At 42.4% G+C, this 23,774-nt stretch overlaps 1 protein-coding gene across 1 annotated transcript in view; it reads left to right on the top strand.

Moving 5' to 3' along the window:
- Positions 1-7,424: 7,424 nt before the first annotated feature.
- FBN2 (fibrillin 2) overlaps positions 7,425-23,774 on the top strand; it is a 220,192-nt gene continuing 203,842 nt past the window's right edge. The window contains exons 1-4 of the mRNA XM_021084720.2: positions 7,425-8,319; positions 9,116-9,198; positions 14,404-14,502; positions 17,313-17,408. Of these exons, the coding sequence (XP_020940379.2) occupies positions 8,066-8,319; positions 9,116-9,198; positions 14,404-14,502; positions 17,313-17,408 (532 nt within the window). The 5' untranslated portion in view covers positions 7,425-8,065. The remainder of the gene's footprint in view (positions 8,320-9,115; positions 9,199-14,403; positions 14,503-17,312; positions 17,409-23,774) is intronic.

Raw genomic sequence — 23,774 nt, 5'->3', positions numbered from 1 at the left:
CCTTTCTCTTAAATATTTCAAATTCAGAACGAAAATGAAGAAAATTTATAAAATACAAATAATGGACACATCCTATATCAAGAAATTAAGGGATTACCTGAAATTGAGCCACTCATAGTTTTACATGTTTAAACAACTAAAAATGAGCCTAAACAAATAAATTAAGCATTGGACTAAAACATATGAACAGGCACTGCAAAATCAAAATTTTTTTTTCAAAAAAAACACCAGGAATAAGATAATACTGATTAAAGCAGAAACTCCTGATTCAGGAAACAGAAAATCAGTAAAACTGATAAAACCTAGAGTGTGGATAAAGCTTTAGTTATTAGGGGAAGAGAGAAAACATGAAGAAAATGAAAGTTGAGAAAGGCTCTCAGGAACAAGTCTGTAGCATTTAAAAGAATCTTTTCATTATGAAAACCTTCAAACACAAAAATCAGAGGAATACAATAAACATCCATATATCCAATAACCACAGTGACTTTATTACTGTAGTTTGTAGTAAGTCTTGGAGCTGAGTAGTGTCAACCCTCTGACTATTCTTCAATACTATATAGGATATTCCAGGTTTTTTGCTTCTTCATATAATCTTTAGACTCTGTTAATATCCACCAAACAACTTGCTGGCATTGTCTTGAATCTGTAAATCAAATTGAGAAGAAATGACATCTTAACAATATTGAGCCTTTTTATTCATGAACAGGGAATATCTCTCCACTTATTTAGTTCTTATCTTTCTTCAGAGTTGTGTAGTTTCCGTCATACAGATCTTGTACATTTTTTTTTGTCAGAAGTATACCTAATTTTTTGGCCAATATATACGAAAGAAATCAACTTGTCTATATTGAGCTTGTTTCCTGCAAACTTACTGTGATTATATATTAGTTCCTAGAGTTTTTTGGCTTATTCTTTGGAATTTTCTAGATATACAATTTTGTCATCTGCAAATATTACTTCTTCCATCCAAATTTGGATAACTTTTTTCCTTATCTTATTCCAGTACAATATTGAGAAGGAGTGGTGAGGGGACATCCCTTCTCTGCTGGAGACAAATCCTCTTTGTTTCCTTCATTTGACATCTTGATTTCCCTTTCATTCCTGAAAAATATTGCCAATGTGGATAGAATTTGAGTTGACAATTATTTTCTTTCAGTGCTTGAGAAATATGTGCCACTTCCTTCTGGCCTCCATGGTTTCTGATGAGAAATCTGCTGTCATTTGAATTATTATCCCCTACCAGGAAAGTATCATTTCTCTTTTTGCTTTCTTTGTCTTTAATTGAGGAATCTTGATGTGGATTCCTTTGAGTTTACACTGTTTGAGAGTCACTCAGCTTCTTGAATCTGTATGCTTATGTCTTTTGCTAAATTTGGCAAATGTTCACCCATTATTTCCTTCAAGTAGTTTTTTAGCAGCTCTACCTTCTTTCTCTTCTGAGATTCTGATGACCAAATGTTAAATAATTTTGTAATAATTCCAGTCCTCTCCATTTTGCTGTTAAACCCATTTATTAAGCTTCTTAATTTTTTTTTTAGGGCCACACTTACAGTATATGGAAGTCCCCAGGCTATGCATCAAATTGGAGTTTCAGCTGCCAGCCTATGCCACAGCCACAGCAATGTGGGATTTGAGCTGCATCTGTAACCTATACCCCAACTCATGGAAATGCTGAGCAAGGACAGGGATCAAACCCACATCCCCATGGATATTAGTTGGTTTAATTACCACTGAGCCACAACAGGACCTCTTAAGCTTCTTAATTTTGATGACTGTATTTTCAATTTTATTGTATTGTAGTTAAAATTCCCATTTAGTTCTTCATTACATCTTCTGTTTCTTTGTTGAGGCTTTCTTTTTTTTTTTCTTTTTTTCTTTTTGTTGCAAGCATGTTCACAAATGTTCTTTGAAATTTTTTTATCGTGACTGCCCTAAAGCCATGGTCAAATAATTCTAATACCTGTGTCATCTCAGCAGTGGTGGGTATTAATTTTCTTTTCTCATTTACATTAAGCTTTTCTGATTCTTGGTATGATTAGTAATCTTCAATTGAATTCTGGATATTTTGGGTGTCATGAAACTTTGGATCATATTTAAGTCATGTGTTTTAGCAGCCTTTTCTGACTCTGTATGGGGTTAGGGGTGAAGAGAGAGGGTTTTGCCTCATTACTCCTAAGTGGCAGTAGAAGTGCATGTTCTGCCTCCACTGACATGATTGAGATGTGAGGAGCACTTTGTTATTGTTAGGCAGGGCTGGGAGTACTAGCTCCCCACTACATTTCTGCTACACCATCCTGGCTGGGAGAGAGAGACGCGATTCATTACTGCTCTCCATGAGGCTCTCCTTGGCTTCACTACTAGGACTCCCTTGATACCATCCCAGTGGACAGGGGCACTTCATTACTGTTAGATGGAGGTGGAAGGCCAGGTTTTCCACTAGCTCTTTGGGGGCAGCAGGGGGATGGGGTGGCCCATTACTTGACCTTCTGAAATGCTACTCTGGGAGGGACACTTTGTTACAGCCTGCCAAGGATGAAAGTTTGAAGTCTTCAGGTAGCCTTTGCTGCTTGGGGGTGCCCATATTTTTTTGTAATATTTTCCTGGTTATAGGGCAGTTATTATTTACAAATTTTCTGTTTGGCTGGTGTGCCCCTTTCCTGGCCTTTGGCTAGAGAGTGTAGGGTTTTCTTCAAGCCATTGTTTTTTGATCCATACCAGCTGGCATTTCCAGGTTGCCACCTACACCAAATCTATTGCACAATATAAGAGGCAAAAAACAAAAACAAAGAAACAAAACAAAACAAAAAACACAAAACCTCATGGAACTCACTTTCATGGCCAGTCCCTGGCCAGTCTGTCTTCTTTCCACCACTCAGAGTCTTCTTACTCTTTTTTTTCTATATATAATGTCTATAGTGGTTAACTAAGTATACTTAGCAAAAGGAATGGAGGAAAGTACATCTGCTCTTTTTTGAATCCTTCCTTTGTTTTTCCTGTGGTATTTTAAGTCAAATCCCAGGCATCATATCATTTCACCCATAAGAATGTAGTTAGTACTGGAAAAATATTATTAAAAAATATAGCTATGATACCAGTGTCAGACCCCCTAAAATTGAAAATAAATCTTTAGTAGCTAATAATCGGCTTTCACCATCACCCCTGAAGATTACCTCAAAATATTGTTTTATACCTGTGTTCAAATAAATAGCCCAGATAAAGTACAAACATTGCAACTGATTGTTGGACCAATATAATTCCCCTCCCTTTTCCCTACCTATGTCATTTGTTTGAAAAAAAAAAAATTGGTCCTGTGGTACTTCCCACATTCTAGATCTGGTTGACCGTATTCTTGAGGTATCATTTAATATGTTTTACCATGCTCCATAGTTACTACAAACTGGTGACTAAAATATAAAGGTATGATTACATTTAGGTTCAATTTTTTTGGACAAAGAGATTTCACAGGCACTTTGTGTGTCTTTTGTTGCACCATTTAAGTAGATACATAATGTGTGATTATCTTATTTTTCAAAAGTTAACAATAATCAGTAGGTTCTGGGGGTAATAGCTTGAATTATTCATTAAAAAGTTCCATATTGACTGTTCATCTAATGCAGGGTTTCTCAAATAAATTGCTATTTTGGGCCAGATAATACTTTGTTATGGGGGACTGACCTGTGCATTGCATGATATTCAGTAGCATCCCTGGCACCCTCAAAACACACACATCATCTCGTTGTGACAATAAAAAATGTATCCAGGTATTGCCAAATGTCCCCCAGAGAGAAAATGGTCCCCAAATGAGAATACTTGACTCACTTTTAGCAGTCACTAATAACTGTTGCCCGGGTCCATCCGTTATCTCATTAGAGTTTGCAAAGTTGTGGTTTTTTAAATTCTATCATTCCTGTGTTTACAACTGTGATTTTTAAAAAATTTTTGGCCACACCCTCAGCATGTGGAAGTTCCTAGGCCAGGGACTGTACCCATATCACAGCTGTAACCAGAGCCACAGCAGTGACAACACTGGGTCCTTAACTCACTGAGCCATAAGGGAATTCCTACAACCATAATTTTTCAAAGAAATACTTTTTCTGAGTCTATCCTGTGAAGGCAGAGTAAGAGTTAATTTTATTTAGCAATGTTTCTAGAATAATAAGCTGTGCCCTAACAATCTCCAAAAGTGAGACCAATTAACTTTTGTTTGGAGTATTATTTGTAATTCTTGAATATTTACAGATCTCATGTATTTCAGTCCTTTGCAGTCATTTTTATTTTTGATGTTGATGTTTTTCCATCTTTGGTCAATAAAAATCTTTTTCAAGTTAGGTCCAGTTTCCTTTCAATATGGCCCTAACAGTTTGATAATTTTCTTGCTTTCATTTATGACAAAAACAGATAATCCAGACTCATCTTACATAATTCCTGCCCCAGACCTCAAATCAGCCACTTACCCAAGGAATCCTCATTCCATTTCCAGGGTAATGGTATTTAGGGACCACAATCTGGGCACAATGGGTGCATATTGTTATTGGGTTGTCACTACTTTAAAGTTTTTTCAATGTGTAGGACCAGAAAATGCATATTTTTGAGTGATAAAAGTACATTGATTTCATCTCTTTCTTTCTCGCTCCCCATTCCAATCTGTCACATTACCACCATTGAGACTTCTTTGTTGTTCATTCCATCCTTAGGTTATATCCTAATAAAGAGGTACAATCTAAATACTGTGTCTAAATGACACTTTAACTTTTCTTTGTTTATGCCACTAATATGATAAACAGGTTTATTTGTTTTTGTTTGTTTTCAGTTTTTAGGCAAAGCTCTCTTAAAGTTTAATTTTGTTTTTAGCTATACAAAATATGTATGGCTCCAAAGTTAGAACTATAAGACAAGGCATGTTTTGAAAAGTCTAGACTTCATCATTATCTCTTCCTTCATAGCCTCTTTCTTCTCTAAGATCACAGTTTTCATTAGATTTGGTTTATACTTCTGTTTTTAAAACATGCACATACACACACACATGCATGTGCATGTGCACCCCTGAAAGTAGCATATGATGTATAATATCCTGCACCTTATATTAAAATTTTTATAGGAAAATATGCACAACATAAAACATCACCTAGCCATATTTAAGTATAGAATTTAGTGGCACTAAGTACATTCACAATATTGTGCAATCATTATCACATTATTAATTTTCAGAACATTTTCATCATCCTTAATGGAAATGCTATACCCATTAAACTCTATTCCTCATTCCCTTCTACCACATCATCACTTGGTAAACTTTATTCTTTGTTCTAGCTCAATAGATTTGCCTAATTCTATCTGCACTTTAGTTTTTGTTTTTTAATTGAATTATATATTAGAGAGATCACTCATAGGAGTATAGAGATATCCTCATTCATTTTTTACAGCTGTACAGTATTCTATTTAATGGATTAAAGTGTATTCAACTAGGTCCCTGTGGATGGGAAATTTGTGTTCTAATCTTTTGCCATTATAAAGAGTGCTGCAATGAACAGAGTACAACTTTCATTTTTTGCCTGTTTTATCTTTTAAATACATCTCTAAATGTGGAATTGTTGAGTCTAAGGATAAATACATATGTAATTTTAGAGCATTTCGATTTGATATGATAGAAATTAACAAGAAAACTATTTAAGTATTAAATATAAACTCCTTTAACGGGGTTAAACGTTTAAAGAGTATGCTTAACACTCTGCTTTAACCCAGGGGACACTTTATTTAGATCTTTCAGTTAAATGACTTTAAGGACAGTTCATGACAATACCTCTATAGCTGTCTTTAATTTCTTTGAATTTGAACGGATCAGTGTCCCACATGAAATTATGTTGCTCCTTCTTCTTATGCCTTATGCGAATACTGTAAGAAGGCATACTACCTTAAAACGGTTTGCCTGACGACACTGGGGGAAAAGGGAGGGAGTTATGCCAATTCTCAGAGAATTTTAGCTGCCAAATAGCACATCTGGGCAGTTCAGCCCAGGAAAAAAAAATTTTAGGTATATTAATCCTTAAAGTGGGGTATTCTAGGACTGAATAACCTAGACATTACTCTCTCTAAACTGTGCTTGGATAGTCAGGGGTGTTTGGTTTTCAATTATGACATACCATGTACTGAGAGTACTACTAGGGTTTCACAGAAATCTCATGAATGCAGGGCCACAAAGGAAGACCCCGAAGTTGGGTGAGCACAGAAGCAGCTCTACGGGTCCGGAAGGCAAGTGGCCGGCCAGCCTGGATGCACCAATTGCTAAGGTTTAATCATTTATCAGCGGTCCAAGCCAGGAACCAATATGACCCAAGACCCATTTAACCACCACGTGCGGCCCGCCCCCAGCCAAACACACTTCAGGGGCTCTCCCCTCTGGCTGCAAACTCACGCAGAGCCCTGGCAGCAGGACTCCGCCGGAGCACAACCCCTGCACAGACGCCCCAGGACCCCGGCGCCTGCCCGCAGCCAAGGCCCCCCGCGGCTGCGTGAGCTCCCTCTCGGAGGCCGAGGGCGCCTTTCAATCCGGAAACGCCCAGCCCCACTGCGGGTTCCGCAGACTGACGCCGCTCCCGGTGGGGAGGTGGGGGCAGGAGGGCGATGGGGAGGGCCCGGCCTCCTTGGGTTGAAGTTGCAGCTAACTCCCGCGCGAGTGTCTATTCCCGCTTGACCGCGAACCCCTCAACCCCGGTCTGGGTCTGGATCCATGCAGGAGGACCCATTCTCACCCTCGACCTTGTGGCCTCTGCCACAAGATCCAGCGGAGCCCTAGCCAAGCCAGGCGCGTTTAGAGACCCTCGTCCCTGATCGGTGGCCCAGCGAGGGGGGAGGGGGAGGGGAAGGGGCTGCAGCCTCCTTTCCCAAATCCGGTCCCTAACCGCCCCTTCCCCCGTCGTCTGCTCGCTTTGTACAGGCAGTCAAAACAGAGCTAGCGGCCAATTGAGGGGGACGGGAAGCAAAGCCGACTAGCGCCTCGCCCCCTCCTCCCGGGCCCCCCAGCCCTCCCTCCTCTTTCCCACTTCTCTCCTCGCCCTAACCTCGTCCCCATCCCCCGCTCATTTCCTCTCGCACCCGAGCTCGCCAATCCCTCTTTCCAAGCCCCTTTTCCAACCCTGGCCTTCATTTCCAGCTCGCCCCCCCTTCTCCCCAATCTCCGTCTTTTCCCCTCCCTTTACCCTACCCCCTTCCTTCCTCTTCCCCTCCCCCAGCCCCTGGCGCCCCTTGTTCCTCCCCACCCGGTCGCCCCCTTACTCTGTCTCCGCCCACTGTGCGCCGGCCCCTCAGTCAGGGCTGCGCCCCACGTGTGGACTGCTGCGCTCCAGCCCCCACTGACAGCCGCCTCCCGCCGGCCCGCCCAGCGCCCCGCCGGGCCTCAAAACCCCCGCGCCGCGCCCTCGCCCGCCGCATCTTCCCCGGCGTCCAGCCTCCCGCCCTCCCTCGCACCGGCCGTCCGCCCTGGCCCCGCGCACCTCCGCCCGGCTCCTCGGCCGCCGCCGCCGGCGAGTCGCTGCCCCGCGGGACTTCTAGCGAGCCGGGAGAAGACCCTCCTCTTCTGTGGGGGGCGACTTTGCTTTCCGGCTTCTTTCTAGTGACTTTTGCAGCTTTCCAAGATCTGTGCCCGGCAGCGCACGGGAATCTGCCGAGTGGCTGCGTAGGGCCTCTTTTTTTCTTTTGAGGTCCGCTTTCTTTGTAACTTTACGCCGCGGCTGCTCGAGTTACTTTTGTAATTTCCCGCCCCCGCCCGCTGGCGGTCCTGGAGTCGCTCGGGGCAGCGGCCCGGGGGATGCAACGTGGACCGCGCGGGGTTGCCGGCCACTCCACTGTCGCGCTTCGCCGCCCGCTGCGCTAGAGCCCGCGCCCCGCCGACAGCCAGGGGGCCGGCGCTGGGTCTGGGGCTCCTGCTAGAGCAGGGAGCCCTTGCTCAAGGGAGTCTCCGAAGCCGACCAGGGGCTTGTTAGACCCTGACTTTTTTAGGGCAGCGCAGATTTTGTCTTTGAGCGCTCGCTCTCCGCGGACTACAGTCCGCGCGCTCTCAGCGCCCGCGATGGGGAGAAGGCGGCGGCTGTGTCTCCAGCCCTACTTCGTGTGGCTGGGCTGCGTGGCGCTCTGGGCGCAAGGCACTGCCAGCCAGCCCCAGCCCCCGCCGCCCAAGCCACCTCGGCCCCAGCCGCCGCCGCAGCAGGTCCGGCCCGCAGCTGTGGGCTCTGAAGGCGGGTTCGCGGGGCCTGAGTACCGGGAGGAGGGCGTCGCAGCGGCAAGTCGCGTCCGCAGGCGAGGACAGCAGGACGTGCTCCGAGGGTAGGTGGGCCGGGGGCAAGGGGGGGGGGAGCATCAGCTTGGCAGCTTTTCATCCCATCACCCTCTCCCTGAACCTAGTTCAGGCGGCTACAACCGCGGCCCTCTCCACTGGTGTACTGCGAAGACTCCCAACAGTGCCTCCCCCTTTTCCTACGTTGCTCTGAGAGCAAAAAGCCCTCCCTCGGGGGTCTAGACGGTGGGTGGGTCTGAGGCCCCCGGGTGCGGAGGGCAGAGCGCCTGCAGCGCCGGCCTTGCGGGAACAGGTTCCGAATATCTAGCGGAGGGCTAGCTGGAGTCCACCCCGAGACGCTCTGAGGCTGGTGGAACCTGCCTGCTCCCCACCGTCGGGGGCGCAGCTCCAGAGCCTTTTGTTTGAGGAAGTGTGCGGGGTTTACAGCTCTTTCTAATCGTCAAGCCGAGCGCTCCACCTTCCGACGCGCCATCCTTGACACGTCGGGGCCAGAGTAACAGTTGATGAAGAAGGCATGAATTTGGGGAAAGGACGAAGTGTTCCCTTTGTTCTCTGCATCCGGAGGCTAGAATAGTAGCAAATTATATGTTCCCTTGTTTCTTTTCATTCCTTAAAAAGGCAACAAAGGAGGGCAGATGTTTAGACGTTTCTGACCCTTCCCGGTTCCAGTGTCTGAGCTCGTTTACTTCCACGTCTGAGCCCCAAGCCTCGACAATTTGACGTGTAAATTTGGGTTTGTTTGTTGTCCCTAAATGTTAACGAAAGCTGTTCATGGGTTAACGCTAACCCTCCTTAAGTGTGTGTGACTTCGCTTGTCCTTCATAGGCCCAACGTATGCGGATCCAGGTTCCACTCCTACTGCTGCCCGGGATGGAAGACGTTGCCTGGAGGAAACCAGTGCATAGTCCGTGAGTGTTTGGTTGGGATCGAAGCTTGGGGCAGCACGCTCGCGCGTCCCATGTCAGGGCCCACCTCGTGTAGTCAGTCGTTTGGACACACAGTTCCATTTAGAATCCGATGGCCACAAAGCAGTGGTAATTAGAACTTGGCCCCATTTGACGGGTAGGGAAGAAGCAGCCGGTTTGCATCAGTTGAGACTTGACTTCTAGACGCTGTTGAAGGGCAATAATGATAAAGGTTTCAGAGATACTTGGAAGTTTTATCTTTCTGCGTCTATTAATACAAACTGAAAGGGGAATACAGCAATTCCCTAGATAACCCCAAACCACTTTTTTCCTGAAAGGGTGCAGATAAGACCAGAATGTGATTATGTAAATTATCTGTCTTTTGACTCTGCTTGTTTAGGCCTTCTGAAGCTCAAGCTTTCTTAGGCATCTGTACAAAACCACTTTATTATCTCTGGTTTCATCTCAATAGCCAAATAACATGGATACGAAAGGAGCACTCTCAGAGCTTTAGAGTTAACCCAGGTTAACAAAAGTTTTAAAATAGAGAACTCTTTCAAATGGCTGGACTTTTTTTTTTTTTTTTTTTTTGAACACATTTAAATTTAGGATTTCCAGACCCCACATCTTAGAGTGTACAGTAGATTTCCAAAGTATGTGTCTTAGAACTTCAAAAGTTCTGTATATCTGACCTTAAAAGTTTTAATTATTTTATTCAGTTTCCAAAGTGTATACCCAGCTCTCCAAATTTTAATTGAAGTCATTAGGTACCAGCCTCTAATGGGATGGACTATGGGATGTCTTATTTCACATGCCTGTGAATTTGTGAGTTGAAGTGTGATGGCCTTTTCTTGTGTATTTATATAGCACAGCCACATTTGTCTTGTTGGGAGGAGAGCCAGGTATCATAGACAGCACATTCATTCAGAGCCATTCTTGACTTTAGATTGACCTTGATGTTCTCCAGGGAAAAGATAATTGTGCAACATGAACAGAGAAAAAGGGCAAGCCACACTAGCCAAGGGATAATAAGGATGTAGTGGCATCTCTGACTCTATATTTGTTGGCTTTGTGGGTTTTCGATAGACCCTTAATGTTATTTCTGTGCAGCTTTTTAAAAGTCATGAAATCTCAAGTGTTGTGTAGACCAGCTTCTTATTTTTTCTACCCTAAAAAATCTCACAGTCTCCAGTAATGAGGCAAAAATAGGAAGCTACAACTGTGTCCTTTAATGTGATTCATAAATATTTTAAATAAACCCTCAGATTAATAGCCTGTCCTTTTATTAAAAAGAATGGCAGCGTATCAGATTCGTTTCCCTCCAGCACAGAAGTCAAATTTGTGAGGCAGTTGCAGAGGGTGCATTTACTTTTTCAGACCAGTAGGGCATTACTGTGGTTCTCAGAATCCTGAAACAGCTAACGTCACTCACCACACACCTGCCATACTAGCCGGGAGTGACTTAGGCACTGCGGAAAGTCTGACTCACTAAATGTAATGAATGTGACTGCCATTATTGAGTTGGAGAGCAGCCGAGGAGGAGGGATTGGTTTAGGGTACGTGTTGAAAATCTGTAAAGTCAGTTTTTATTGGATCAGTGTGGAATGGGAATTCCAGAGAACAGAGCCTTCCAGAATATTTGCAGTAGAAAAAAATATGTGTGTATATATGTGTGTGTGTGTGTGTGTGTGTGTGTATCTGAGTGTCAGCTTTAAATACTTTTGGTCTTTGAATAGCATTGTGCCCTTTACAAATTTGGAAATTCAGCTTTGGAAATATCAAAGTAACAGTGAATATTGTGGCCCGTGTTTCTACTACTCCCAAGTATTTGGGTAGTTATGAAATGGAACGTACATGTATCATAAAACTATAAAAAGCATAAACTTTGAAATCATCTGCATACCTCCAAGAAACATTTATAGTACTTATGTCGAGAGATACCTACAAAATATTTATCCGCACATTTAAAAAGTAGTTCAGATACTGAAGAGTATAAAATAGTACACAAAAGAGAGGGAGAATGTAATGTCTTTATATTCTCTTGCATGGGTCTCATCTAAATTTCAAATTAATGTTTTGTGTTAAATTCGGTAGTTTAATGATTCTGACATGTAAAACTGTAATATATGGAGATAATAACCAAATTAAAACTATGATGAAGTCAGAACAAACCAAGAATTTTCATTCCATGAAATTCTGCAATTTGCAGCAATGTGCATGGACCTAGAGAATATTATCCTTAGTGAAATAAGTCAGAAAAAGATAAACACTGTATGATATCACTAATATGTGGGATCTAAGAAATGATATAAATTAATGTACATGCAAAACAGAAACCAACTCATGGATATAGAAAGCTAACTAGTAGCTACAATGGGGGAAGAGTGGGAAAGGGAGCAAATTAGGGATATGGGATTAACAGATACGAATTACTACGTATAGATACGCAAGAAGGATATATTGTATAGCACAGGGAATTTTGGCCATTATCTTGTGATAACTTATAACGGAGTATAGTCTGCAAAAATACTGAATTACTGTGCTATACACCTAAAACTAATATACTACTTAAAACAACTATATTTCAATAAAAAAGAATTTTCATTCCGTGACTTCTTATGATAACAAATTATTTATTATATTTATTGAATTTCCATCATTTAGCAAAAGAATACTCTGAGGCAACTTAGAAAATACAATCAGAAAAGGAGGACCAAAGATTAATTTCTTCATACATTTATACATTGACATTTTTTTCTGTATAGAAAGGTAATAAAACAATCACCTCCTAGAATTTTAGTTGTTTAGCCTTGGCCAGGCTTTGTGAGAGAGATTAAAATAAAAATGTAGACGTTCCCGTCGTGGCACAGTGGTTAACAAATCCGACCAGGAACCATGAGGTTGTGGGTTCAATCCCTGGCCTTGTTCAGTGGGTCGGGGATCTGGCATTGCCGTGAGCTGTGGTGTAGGCCGCAGATGCAGCTTGGATCCCATGTTGCTCTGGCTCTGGCATAGGCTGGCAGCTACAGCTCCGATTAGACCCCTAGCCTGGGAACCTCCATATGCTGCGGGAGTGGCCCTAGAAAAGGCAAAAAAATAAAAATAAAAATGTATTTTTCGAACTACTGGCAACTTAATGCATTTTGATTTGCATCTGTGTTTTGTTGTTATTGTTCTCAACTGTGGCCTGTAAAAATCACTGAAGTATTTTCAAACGTCCAAATATTTGTTTCCTAAAGGATGAAATTGACTTTCTCACGTTACACTTGTTTTTTAAAAATCTTGTTAGAACATGAAGCAATGGAAGAGCTTGCTTATTAATTTTTTGTTGTTGTGAAATTATGCTGTGAAGAGCATTTTGATCAGTGAAATGACAGTGGGAAGGGGTTGGCCCAGAATCATAGCATTTGAAACCTGAAGAGACATCAGAACATTCCAATATAATCCCTTTGTTTTATTTTACCAACGAGAAAACTAAACCCAGAGAAGCTGTGGGAGTTTTTCTGAGCTTGCAGTGGGTCAGTGCCAGGGCGGGAACTCAACCTCAGACCTTTCGCAAGCCATTTACTCTCCTCTGTGCCCCCAGCATCACTGAAATCCCAACACCCAGGTCCTTTCTCCCCACTCCTCTGCTACTTCTGGGCTTTGTGGTTTTTTGTGATCATGGGAGGGTCAAATATGTAGAGGAGAGGGACTCTAGTTCGAGATGAATGTGAAGGAAAAGAGCATTAAGTGTTTGTGCATCTTACTGGTTCAAGGATGTAGAGTACACACTGGTGGCCCTGACAGGGATCTGTCTGAGGATGACCAATATCCAGCCCATCAGACCTTCTTTGGCTTTAGGACCTGGGAAGGGGCACCTTGTATTTAACCTAGGCCCAGACTCAATGTCCGTCTGCTGAGGAAGAGGGAACTTTGGGATAAAAGAATATTTTTATTAAACATCATTTATCATTGGAGAGTTATTGGTGATCAGAAAATATAGTACGTTTTAAGAATTAATAGTCAACTCTATGGCAGGAGTTGTGTTCTTGCCTAAAATTATCTTCACACTGTGATCTCTGACGTTTTCATTTATAGGGGGTACTAGTGGGGAAGCTGGCCATATTATGTGGATGTGAAAAGGCAATTTGGAGAAGAAAAACAATTCTGTAGAAACACGCTCGTTCCATGATGTTCTTGGGTTCTCAGATCCCTTTGAAAGTTGTGGGACCCCTCCTAGCAAAAGACACCTATACATACATTTACATATGTAAATTTATGGCTAGTTTCAGGGCATTCCCAGACTCTCCTCTTCCTGTCTTCATGTATCCAGTCATGGAGTGTTAAAGCCCTCGCTTGCCTGTACAAAGAGAGAATTCAGTTGTGGATATAGAGATAAATCTCTCAGTGCCTAAATGAACTGACTCTAAATATGAGAGAGACTTCCCATTTGAAGGCCCTGGGCTAAGGATTTTGAGGATCTATGGTATGTGCTGTGTCAGTGAGCCTGGCATTCTTTGCTGTGATGACCCTCAGACCTTGGAGGTCACAGCTGCAGGAGGCTTTGACTTTCCCTCCGTCAAAATGTCGCAGCAGCTTTTCTGAGCAGCAGGAATAGGCTGTGTTGTGGAGGTAGCATGGGAGACGAAAGGCTGGGGGAAGGAGAGAGGGAATTATTAAGGGGAACAAAGATTGATGATGGGGCAGGTCAGATACCAGCCGGGAAGGAATGTGCATGGAACCCCTGGGGCTTGGCCACGTCCTTGGAGTGTGGAGTTTGCAGTGCAGTCAGTTTCACATTCTTTGTCTCCTGTGAAGGTCCTTTACAGAGTGGGCTGTGTTTTCCAAAGGTATACAGGACCTCAGGGTTTCTTCAGCCCTCCCAGCTTCCTAGGATCACGACTGTGTTCTTATAGTGATTCTGCAAAGAAACTCTGCCTCAAATGGAAAAGATGACTTATGTTGTTGATAAGAGGTGACCGATGAGGATTATGGAATTTAAAGCAGCTCCATCTGTGTGCACGTTATCATAAGGACATTTTAAGAGACATATCTGCTTGTCTGTGATAGGTCATTTTGGTTGCATACCTGAAATGGGGCATTATATAGCGTGTATTTTATATCTTAGTTTTTCAGATTTTCTCTTTTTAACTGTCGCTTTCTTGCGTTGTAAACTGTGGCTTATTACCTAATTGTTCATCTGCTTTCCTGTTGTGCTTTCCACAGCGATCTGTAGAAACAGTTGTGGAGATGGATTTTGTTCCCGTCCTAACATGTGTACTTGTTCCAGTGGCCAAATATCACCAACCTGTGGCTCAAAATCAAGTATGTTTTTTTGTTTGTTTGTTTTAATATATGACCTTATTTACTGCATTGCCTGTTGAGCTTTTGAGTAAATACTAAATGTCCTTTTCCAAGAAGATGTAGACCTGTGAGGTCCCTATTAATCTTTGGAGTAGTAATCTTTGGTGCCTTACTTGTTGCCACCAACAACTAAGAGGTAATGGGAGAATGATTTTCATTAAGAAAAATGATTTCATGTTCTGTTCCAGAAGCTATCTGTCTGTGCATTAAAAGAGCCTGGATTCAGTGGAGAAGTAATTCTTTGAGAATAATAGCTGTAACATACTGGGCTTTTACTATGTTGCAGGTATTGTTTTAAGTGTTTGACGCTATCATTTTATTTAATCCTCACATGAATTCTACGCAATACCTTTATTACTCCATTGACAGAGTAGGAGATTGAAGCACCCGTAAGTTTAACTCAAGGTAACAAAGATTTGAATCTGGGGATTCTGGTGCCTAAGCCTGTAGACTCAAACCCTTGGTTCTATTTCTTGCCTTTGCTTAACTCCTGAGGCTCATATCCTGTTTTGCAGGTTAACTAGAGGGGAAGGATAAGAGGATTAGGATACAATATTTAGCACATATTTACTGTGTACTGACCAGATGCTTTACACATATTAACGTATTTTGCTGTGCATGTACGGACTCCCAACAGCTCTGAAAGATCACTGTAACAGTGGATTAAAATCATGTTTTTCATGATCCAGTTAGAAATTGTTGGGTCTTTAGACTCCAATCTTTTAGGCCAGTGTTTAAGGTATAACTTAACAAGGTGGAAGCAGACATTGTTTGCCGAATTGATCAATAATTAAATGAATCTGTAAATCTGCCTCAAACAAGTGTGAAGTTATGCATTTCTCTCTACAGATTTTCCCTAAGGAAAAGTAATCAATAATCTGTCTGAAGAATATAAGATTCGAGATTCATAAAATAAATGTCATCGTCTGATGATAATACTTCTGATGAAGGCTCTAGTTTCATTTCCTTTGAAAATAATCTGTCATTTCCCAGCCTTTTGGAATCTGTTATTCAGAATTCATCGATACTTTCTTGGCCACCCAGATGTCCTCCATTACTGTCCTGAACCTCATTTGTCTGCCTGCCTGGAAGATTCCATTACCAAATCTTCATTATCCTGTTTTCTTAGTTTTCTCAAGTATGCCCTTCAGCAAAAAGCCCAATCCTGGAGAAATTTTTAGAAGTCAATTTCTTAATTCCTTTATTTGGCAGCTGAGCAATCTCTAGCCAGCTTTCAGTGTATGGGGTATCATTTAATAGGATCCATGAATTTATCTGGCCTTGGGAAAAATACTGACTGCCTTTGCATCAGGAAGTTTTCTCTCCTTCTTTCCTAACCTTCAGGATGCCCAGCTCCCTAAAGCATTTAGCGCATTGATCACTCTCTTCTTGAAATGCTCTCTTTCCCTTCACTTGTGTGATATTAAGGGCTCGCAATGCTCCTTTTCTGGATTCTTATTTTTTAGTCTCCTTTCTTCTTTATTAGCCTTTCCTCCAAAGTTTGGTAGTCCCAAGAGTCCTGTCCACACTGAGTGAACTCATTTACCTGTACGTCTTCAATTGCTGCCAATATTGCTGTCTCTAGAGTAGATCCCTCCACTGAGCTTCATATTCACATGTTCCTTCTCCTACTGAACGTCTCCACTTGAATGGATAATAGGCAACTGAAACCATGGCATGAAACTATTCATTGCCAACTGCAGTCTCCTTCTTCCAGTTTGCCTGGTCCCAGAAAATGGCACTGCCATCCATCCGGTGCTTCATCAACTGCTTCCCTTTCTCTCACATCAGTCTTTTAACAAGCTCTGTAGATTCCACTGGAAAATATACCTCAAATCCATCTTCTCCTTTCTGTCACCATTGACATCATGTGGTTCAGCCACCTTCATCTCTCACCTTTAGTCACCTCCCAGCAGGTTCCCCAGCTTCTACTCTTGCCAATCCTCTTTAGATCCTTTTTCTACAGAGAAGCTGCGATAATCTTTTGATCATATAAGTAGCATCACTTTGCTCTCTTATTATTTAAACCCTTTCAAGGACTCCCTGTTACACTTGGGATATACTACAAACCGTTCCTTGGCCACAGAGGTCTTGTACTATCTGAATTTGCTGGCTTCTCTCAGATCTTCGATTCCCCTTCTGCCTCTTTATTATCATGTGACTCTTTGAGTTTTTCAAGTGGAGGGAAGGTCTTTTGATTATCTGCTTCCTCTCCCTGTGAGGGTCCTCCCTGGTTCTCTCCCGTATTAGGTTCTTTCTCGGCTCCAGGCTGTTCTCCTTCACAGCGCAGTGTCCTTCAGAGAACGTATCACCCTCTATAATGAGAATGTGGCGTTTGTTTACTTGTGTTTAGTGTGTCTCCCTATGGGAATGTAAGCTCCATGAACCTAGATTCCAAGTCCATCAGGACAGCAGGCACTGAGCTCATAAGGCGAGCATGTAGCCACTGCGTTCTGAGTGGATGCTTGAGTGCCTCCTGCATCCTAGAACCTAGACCTATGTAGTCTAGGTTCTACATTTCCTTCCCTTCCATTTCCTCCCTTTAACACTGAACGTGTGCTAGATTTTCAGTACATGCTAAATAACATGTGTTGTCACAGATGTGCTCATGTGTGTACGCACTGCAAATAAATAAAGGTCTGCCTGAGTCATAACAATTACTTCTGTAGCGTATATTTGTCATCAATTGGATATTTAGTATAGTTTTGTAACTCTCACAGATTCTCTAAATTGGTGATTGATACTTGTATACTTTTTGTTGTTCTTTGCAGTTCAGCAGTGCAGCGTTAGGTGCATGAATGGTGGGACCTGTGCGGATGACCACTGCCAGTGCCAGAAGGGATATATTGGAACTTACTGTGGACAACGTAAGGAATACTGGGATAGACTTAATTTATTAGAAATAATTTGATTGAGTGGGTATTTCATACTAAGTCATAACTGAAGGTCTTGTAAAGCCAATAATCCTTTTAAAATGTTTTATGTAGAAAAGGCATACCTGAGGAGTTCCCATCATGGTTCAGTGGAAAGGAATCTGATTAGTATCCATGAGGATGCAGGTCCGATCCCGGGCCTTGCTCAGTGGGTTAAGGATCCAATGTTGCCGTGGGCTGTGGTGTATGTGGCAGACGCAGCTTGCATGTGGCTCTGCTGTGGCATAGGCCAGCAGCTACAGCTCTGATTCGACCCCTAGCATGGGAACTTCCATATGCTGTGAGTGTGGCTCTAAAAAAAAAAAAAAAAGACAAAAAAAGAAAAGGCATATCTTAGAGCTGAATAATTTTTCTCTAGCTCTTTAAAAATTTTAGATACTCATGTTGCAACAGAACAAAGGGTGGGGGAAAAAATGTAATTGTAATGTATACATGTAAGGATAACCTGACCCCCTTGCTGTACAGTGGGAAAAAAAAAATTAGTTTTAGAGAACTGATCTTGAATATTACTAGTGCTTTATCAGCTTTGAGCACAAGTAAATGTTTACTTGCATGTCTTTTACGTAGCTCCATAAAACATGAATACCTTTCTGAAAAAATGGTAACACTTGCAGTGATCTCTCTTTTTTAGGATATCCCCACTTTCGCCATAGGAGAGTCCATCTTATAATTCTCCTTTGCTAAACTGTATTTATTATTTAATACCGTGGTATAGGGCTATGAAATGACTTTTTAAGAAATTGTATGTCATTGTGAAGGAAGGAGTTTTAAATCAGCAAAGCTGGATTATCTTCACTCACTGGAGAATATCCTGTTATAACCAGTAAATAACCTTTTATCACGGATGTAAGGATTGTAGCTCCTGGATTGTGAGTTATCACGGGGGATTACTCTAGGTGAGTGTTTTCCAAATAGTAGGGGATTTCATGCTCTTCACATGAAACTGGGAAGTGAGGCGATGGCAGATCGTTTCCCTTCCTGTATGAGGTGCTTCTCTGTTCTGCACCTGTTCCAAACTATACTGATGCTACCAACTTTTCACTCAGAGGAAAGCAGAAAGCGCTGGGTCAGAAGAGCATCGTGTATCTGAAAAATCGTTCTGTAGGTATTTTACGGGACAAAACTATTCTTGCGTAATATTTACTTGGGGTAGTAGAGCATATAGTATAAGCAAGTTCTGTAACTTAAAAAAATTCGTTAGTCCTAACAAATAAGGTGACTGTGATAACTAGTACATGTCAACTCAAGAAAGGTTTAAGGAAGATACTTTGCAGTTGCCTTATACAGAGAAAGTATGACAGTAAAGAACCATATGTAACAATTTTCAGCTTGTGAACCCAGAAAAGTCCTGGAAATGTTTTTTTATGTTTTTATCTTTTTTTTTTTTTTCAGGGCCTCACCTGCAGCGTATGGAGGTTCCCAGGCTAGGGGTCTAATCGGAGCTGTAGCCACCGGCCTACCCCAGAGCCACAGCAACTCAGGATCCGAGCCACATCTGTGACCTATACCACAGCTCACAGCAATGCTGGATCTTTAACCCACTGATCGAGGCTTGGAATCGAACCTGCAACCTCATGGTTCCTAGTCAGATTTGTTTCCACTGCACCACGATGGGCACTCCCCATTTTTTATTTTTTTAAATGAGGATTATGAACACATTAAAATTGTTTACCTCCTTTCCCAGAAATGTAGAAAACATTCTTTGGAAAGCACTCTTTCCTTTGGCAGTGTTATTGAGTAATACCGTGGGCCCCACATTTTGCAAGGTGCTGGGAGTGTATCTGTGATGCCCAATGTCCTAGAGCTTATATTCTGGTGGGGAAGACTGTTAACAAGTAGGTGAAAAGTTAACTGTCTAATACAAATTGAAGTAATGAGAAGTTCTCGGAAGTAAAGCAGAGTAAGGGGGAGAGAGCCTGGGTCAGGATATGCACTTCTCTGCTTTTTTTTTTTTTTTTTTTTTTTGGTCAGGGAATCTCCGAGAAGGTGGCTTTGAACACAGACCTGAGTCTGTGTTTTTAGGTCTCTGAGGAAAGTGCTCTAGCCAGAGGGAAAAGCAAAATCAGAGGATCTAGGGTGGGAACAGATTTCATGCATTTTGGAAACAGGAAGACTGGTGGCTGAAATGAGGAAAGAAGGTGAGGGCAGGAGGTGAATTCAGAGAGAGAGGTGTAGGGCTTTCTAGGCCAAAGAAGGAAATTTGGACCATACCCTACATATTATGGGCAGCCATTGGTGTTACCTGATTAAATTAAAGAAAAATCACTGTGGCTGTTCTGTGGAACCTGGAATGTAGAACAGGCAGGAGAGAAGATGAAAGGACCGGTTAGGAGGCTAGTGCAGTGGTGCTGGTGGATGGTGCTGTAGTTACTGAGGGTATGAAGAGTGTTTGGATTAAGCTTGCAATGGAGGTAGAATCTGTGAAAGGGAGTGGATACTGATGGAAGGAGTGTGGTGAATGAGACTGAAAGAAGAGAGAAGAGCCATAAAGACAACTAGAAGATTTGGGTCGAGCTCTGAGATGAATGGTGATGCCATTTTTTGATGCGCCAGAGGCTGAGTGGGGAGTGGGTTGGGCTGGGGTCAGGAGGGGCTAAGAGCGTGGCGTCTCAAGAGCTCTGTTTTGAATTTGGTTGTTGAAGCCGTGTCTTAAGCTTCCAAGTGAAACGAGCTATGAACTCAGCTTTTGGGAGAGAGGTCAGAGATAGAGGTAGCATATAGAGTGAATTTTTATATGACTAATATTTTAATTATAGGCCTGGACAAAGATCACTAGGAGGTTGGTGCAGGTAGAAAAGAGAAGTGGGCTGAAGCCAGAGCCCTGATGGCTGTCCAACATTTTGAGGTACAGAAGAGGAAGGAGAAGCCAGCAAAAACTGGGAAAGAATAGACAGTGAGACAGGAGGAAAACAGAGTGTGGTAAGCTGAAAGACAAAGGAAAAGGGTAGCACCAAGAGCAGAGATTGAAATTGTCTTGGTCAGAAAATAGGCTTTTGTTTCATTCGTCTTTTTTTTTTTTTTTTTTAACATTTTAACCTCATTTAGCATCTGTTTTTATGTGGTAAGTTTGTGTAGAAGTAACACTGATCATCTGAGATTTGACTTATGTCCAAGTGTTTGCCCTTATATTGAGTGGTACAGGAGTCTGTCTAATAAAAACAGACACTTGTAAAAACATTCCGGCTTCTACAGTCATGATCAGGGTTCTTTTTCACAGGCTGACCAACTTGAAACAGGGTATGCTTCTCCCTTCTGCCCCAGATCGTGGTAGGCAGTTAAGAAACCAGTGCACGAGTTCCCGTTGTGGCTCAGTGGTTAACGAATCCGACTAGGAACCATGAGGTTGCGGGTTCGATCTCTGGCCTTGCTCAGTGGGTTAAGGATCTGATGTTGCCGTGAGCCTTGGTGTACGTTGCAGATGCGGCTCGGATCTGGCGTTGCTGTGGCTGTGGCATAGGCCAGCAGCTACAGCTCCAATTAGACCCCTAGCCTGGAAATCTCCATATGCCGTGGGTGTGGACCTAGAAAAAGGCAAAAAGACAAAAAAACAAAACAAAAAAAAAGAAAGAAAATAAACCAGTTCATATTTCTATCCATAGTCTGTTTTTTCCCCTGCCTTTTGCTTTGTTCCATCCTAGATATAAGCATTTTTTTTTTTTTCTTTCTGAGTGCTCAGCATTTTTTCCAGTGGTGGAAATTTAGGTATATACAAGTTTCTTTACAACTCCAGTTGAAAAGTAAATTTCTGTTCCTTTATGTTGTGTTACCAAAAAAAAATTATATAAAGTAACTTACATCATAATTCATTCAAAAGAAGGAAAATGACCTCTGTTTTTTTCTTTTTATCCACTTTTATCCATATCGCCTGCTTCTCTTCTTTGACTCCTGCTCTTTGGTGTAAACTTTGTATGCTGTAGAGCAGGTCTTGCTCTTCATATAAATGCTCTGCAAAAAAAAAAAAAAAAAAAAAAAAAAAAAGGAAGGGGAATTAAGGTTTGTAGGACACCTTACTGTGTAGCCACCATGCACTTTGGTTTTTACCCCATTTTACTTAATCCTCAAACTCCTATGGGGGAGGGACTATTAGCTCTACAGGCGGGGAAGCAGAGATAATCAGCAAGATGATGTGGTTGGGATGTGTGGGGGCAGCAGAACTCTTTACCTCTTCACTGCATTACTTTGCCTCCCAAGAAAGTGGGGGAAATGCTGCAAGATTTTGACCTATTGCAGGATTCTTTGAGAACCTGCAGTCCATCAACCCCTACAATAGGTGACGGGGATACAGAGGCAGACTCCCTGTGGTCCCTCTCCTGGAAGAGCTCCCTCTCTTGGAATAGACTAGAAGCAAACGGCTGTGTCAGTGGGTCTCATCCTTCTTCATAGGAACCCTTGCTACTTTCTTAAATTACTGAAGATTCTGAAGACCTTTTGCTTAAATGGGTTATATCTGCCGATATTTACTGTATTAGAAATTAAAACTTGGAAATTAAAAAATCGCTCATTTCATTTGCAGTAACAAAAGAGCCGTGTTGCCTGTTAGCAACAATTTTTTATGAATAAGACTATGGTGTCCAAATTTTAAAAAACATTAGCAAGAAGAGAGGCATTGATAGTCTAACCTGTTCAGGTTAGACTGGTTTTCACGTGGACGGGCCGAGCTCCCTCCAGGAGATGCTCCAGGTTTATCCAGCCCTAGTCTCCTGCCTGAAGTTTGGAAGTCCGTGTGGAGCCCCAGGAGAGAAGCCCTCGCTCCGTGTAGGCAGGGATGATCCTGAGTGGCAGTGCTACTTTCTCCCACTCGCACTAAAGGCCAGGGTGTGTAGAATGAGAGAACTTGTCTAGGAAAGCGACATTCATTTCGTACAGCTTGATAGTATTTCAAGAAAATTCCTCACATTTTAATTAATCTCATTAGTTACCCATTTGCAGGGTATCTTTAGCAGTCAGAGTATTCACTTCTGACAGCTGTTTCTGTGAAATTACCCCATCCTGGGAGTTCTCCGACAGATTTTTCATGCTTCTTAGGACCTTTATTCCCTTTTATCCTGTATATTTATCCGTCTAACTTGCTGCCCAGCTGTGTTTTTAAGGCAGTGATGAATTGGAACATCTGTGTAGAACTCACCTTGGGGCCAGTAAAGAAGCAGAAAAGTGTGGTTCTTATGAAGGTGTTCGTGTGCAGATGTAGAGAGAATCCTGCTTTGGAGGATTCGGACAGAACATTTTAGGGCCCCTTGGCACCCTGATGCTTTAAGGTGAAGGTGTCTTGTTTCATAGTGTGCTTTGGTCTTGCTTCTGTGAGCAGAACAGAAGCCATTCTGTGTGCTCAGGATGATGGTAGGTAATCCTAGTGGCCTGTCCCTGGTAAGGAAATAGCAACCCTATTGCATTTTAGGTATCTGCTTATTTAGGGAGCTTCCCATTTTTGATACGGAACTCAGTTGGAGCACACATATCTGAAGCCCTCTTTAGGAGGCGCAGGTCATAGCGTGGGATCCGTGGGATCCTCCTCTACTTCTGTGAGGACAGAATGTTTCTGTTTAAGAGGTGGGTGGGTTGGGACACAAGCTTTTGCATTGGTATTTTCTCTTGAAGGGGATGTGTGATTCTTGAATTCAGCTGTCTTCAGGATGCTTCATGGAAATACTCACTTTTCAATAATCTGAAGAGCGATTTTTTAGGACACTTTCTTGTCTGGCATCCTGGCTGCTGAGCTGAGTTTACACCGCTGGGAGGTGAAGTGGGGAGAGGGAAACTGTTTGGTTTCCTTTCTGACTCACTGGCTCCCTCTGGTCCCCCAGGCTTCCTGTCACCACAGGTCCATCGGAGTGAAAGTGTGTGCCACAGGTGTTTGTCATCATTACTTACAAGTTTTGTGGGTTAATTTTATATGGAAGAACCTATTATGTTGACAATGTGAGCTTTTTCCTCTTTCTTTCCTTCTATAACCTCTATCTGCTCTTGACATATTGGTTACTTCTCCTTGGTATTTTATTGCTGAATGGTTGGTATCCCCTCCCCCACTTTTCATGTTAGTTTTGCCTTTTTCTTATTCTGCCTTCTTTTTTGAGCATCCTTTTCATTGGTTTTTTAAAAATTGCTCTGTCCTCTTTATTTCTTCATATCACATTTTCCCCTGCTTTTTTCCTCCCTCGCTCTGCTCTCTAGAGTCTGAATCCTTTTTCTTACAGTTCCCCATATTTGAATCACCTTTTACCTATTAAAATAGATTTTAAGGTTAACAGAACTGAAGTAGAGGATTAAGCATCCTCAGCTGTATGAGCCTTAGATCCGCCAATA

This window comes from Sus scrofa, chromosome 2 (genome assembly GCF_054392235.1).
Source record: "Sus scrofa isolate SSC_HxYL_T2T_F1_AM1 chromosome 2, Sscrofa_HxYL_maternal_Yorkshire_Landrace_v2.0, whole genome shotgun sequence".
NCBI classification, from domain to species: domain Eukaryota; kingdom Metazoa; phylum Chordata; class Mammalia; order Artiodactyla; family Suidae; genus Sus; species Sus scrofa.
Note: the sequence above shows the minus strand (reverse complement) of the source record. Positions and strands in the feature narration are given on the sequence as shown.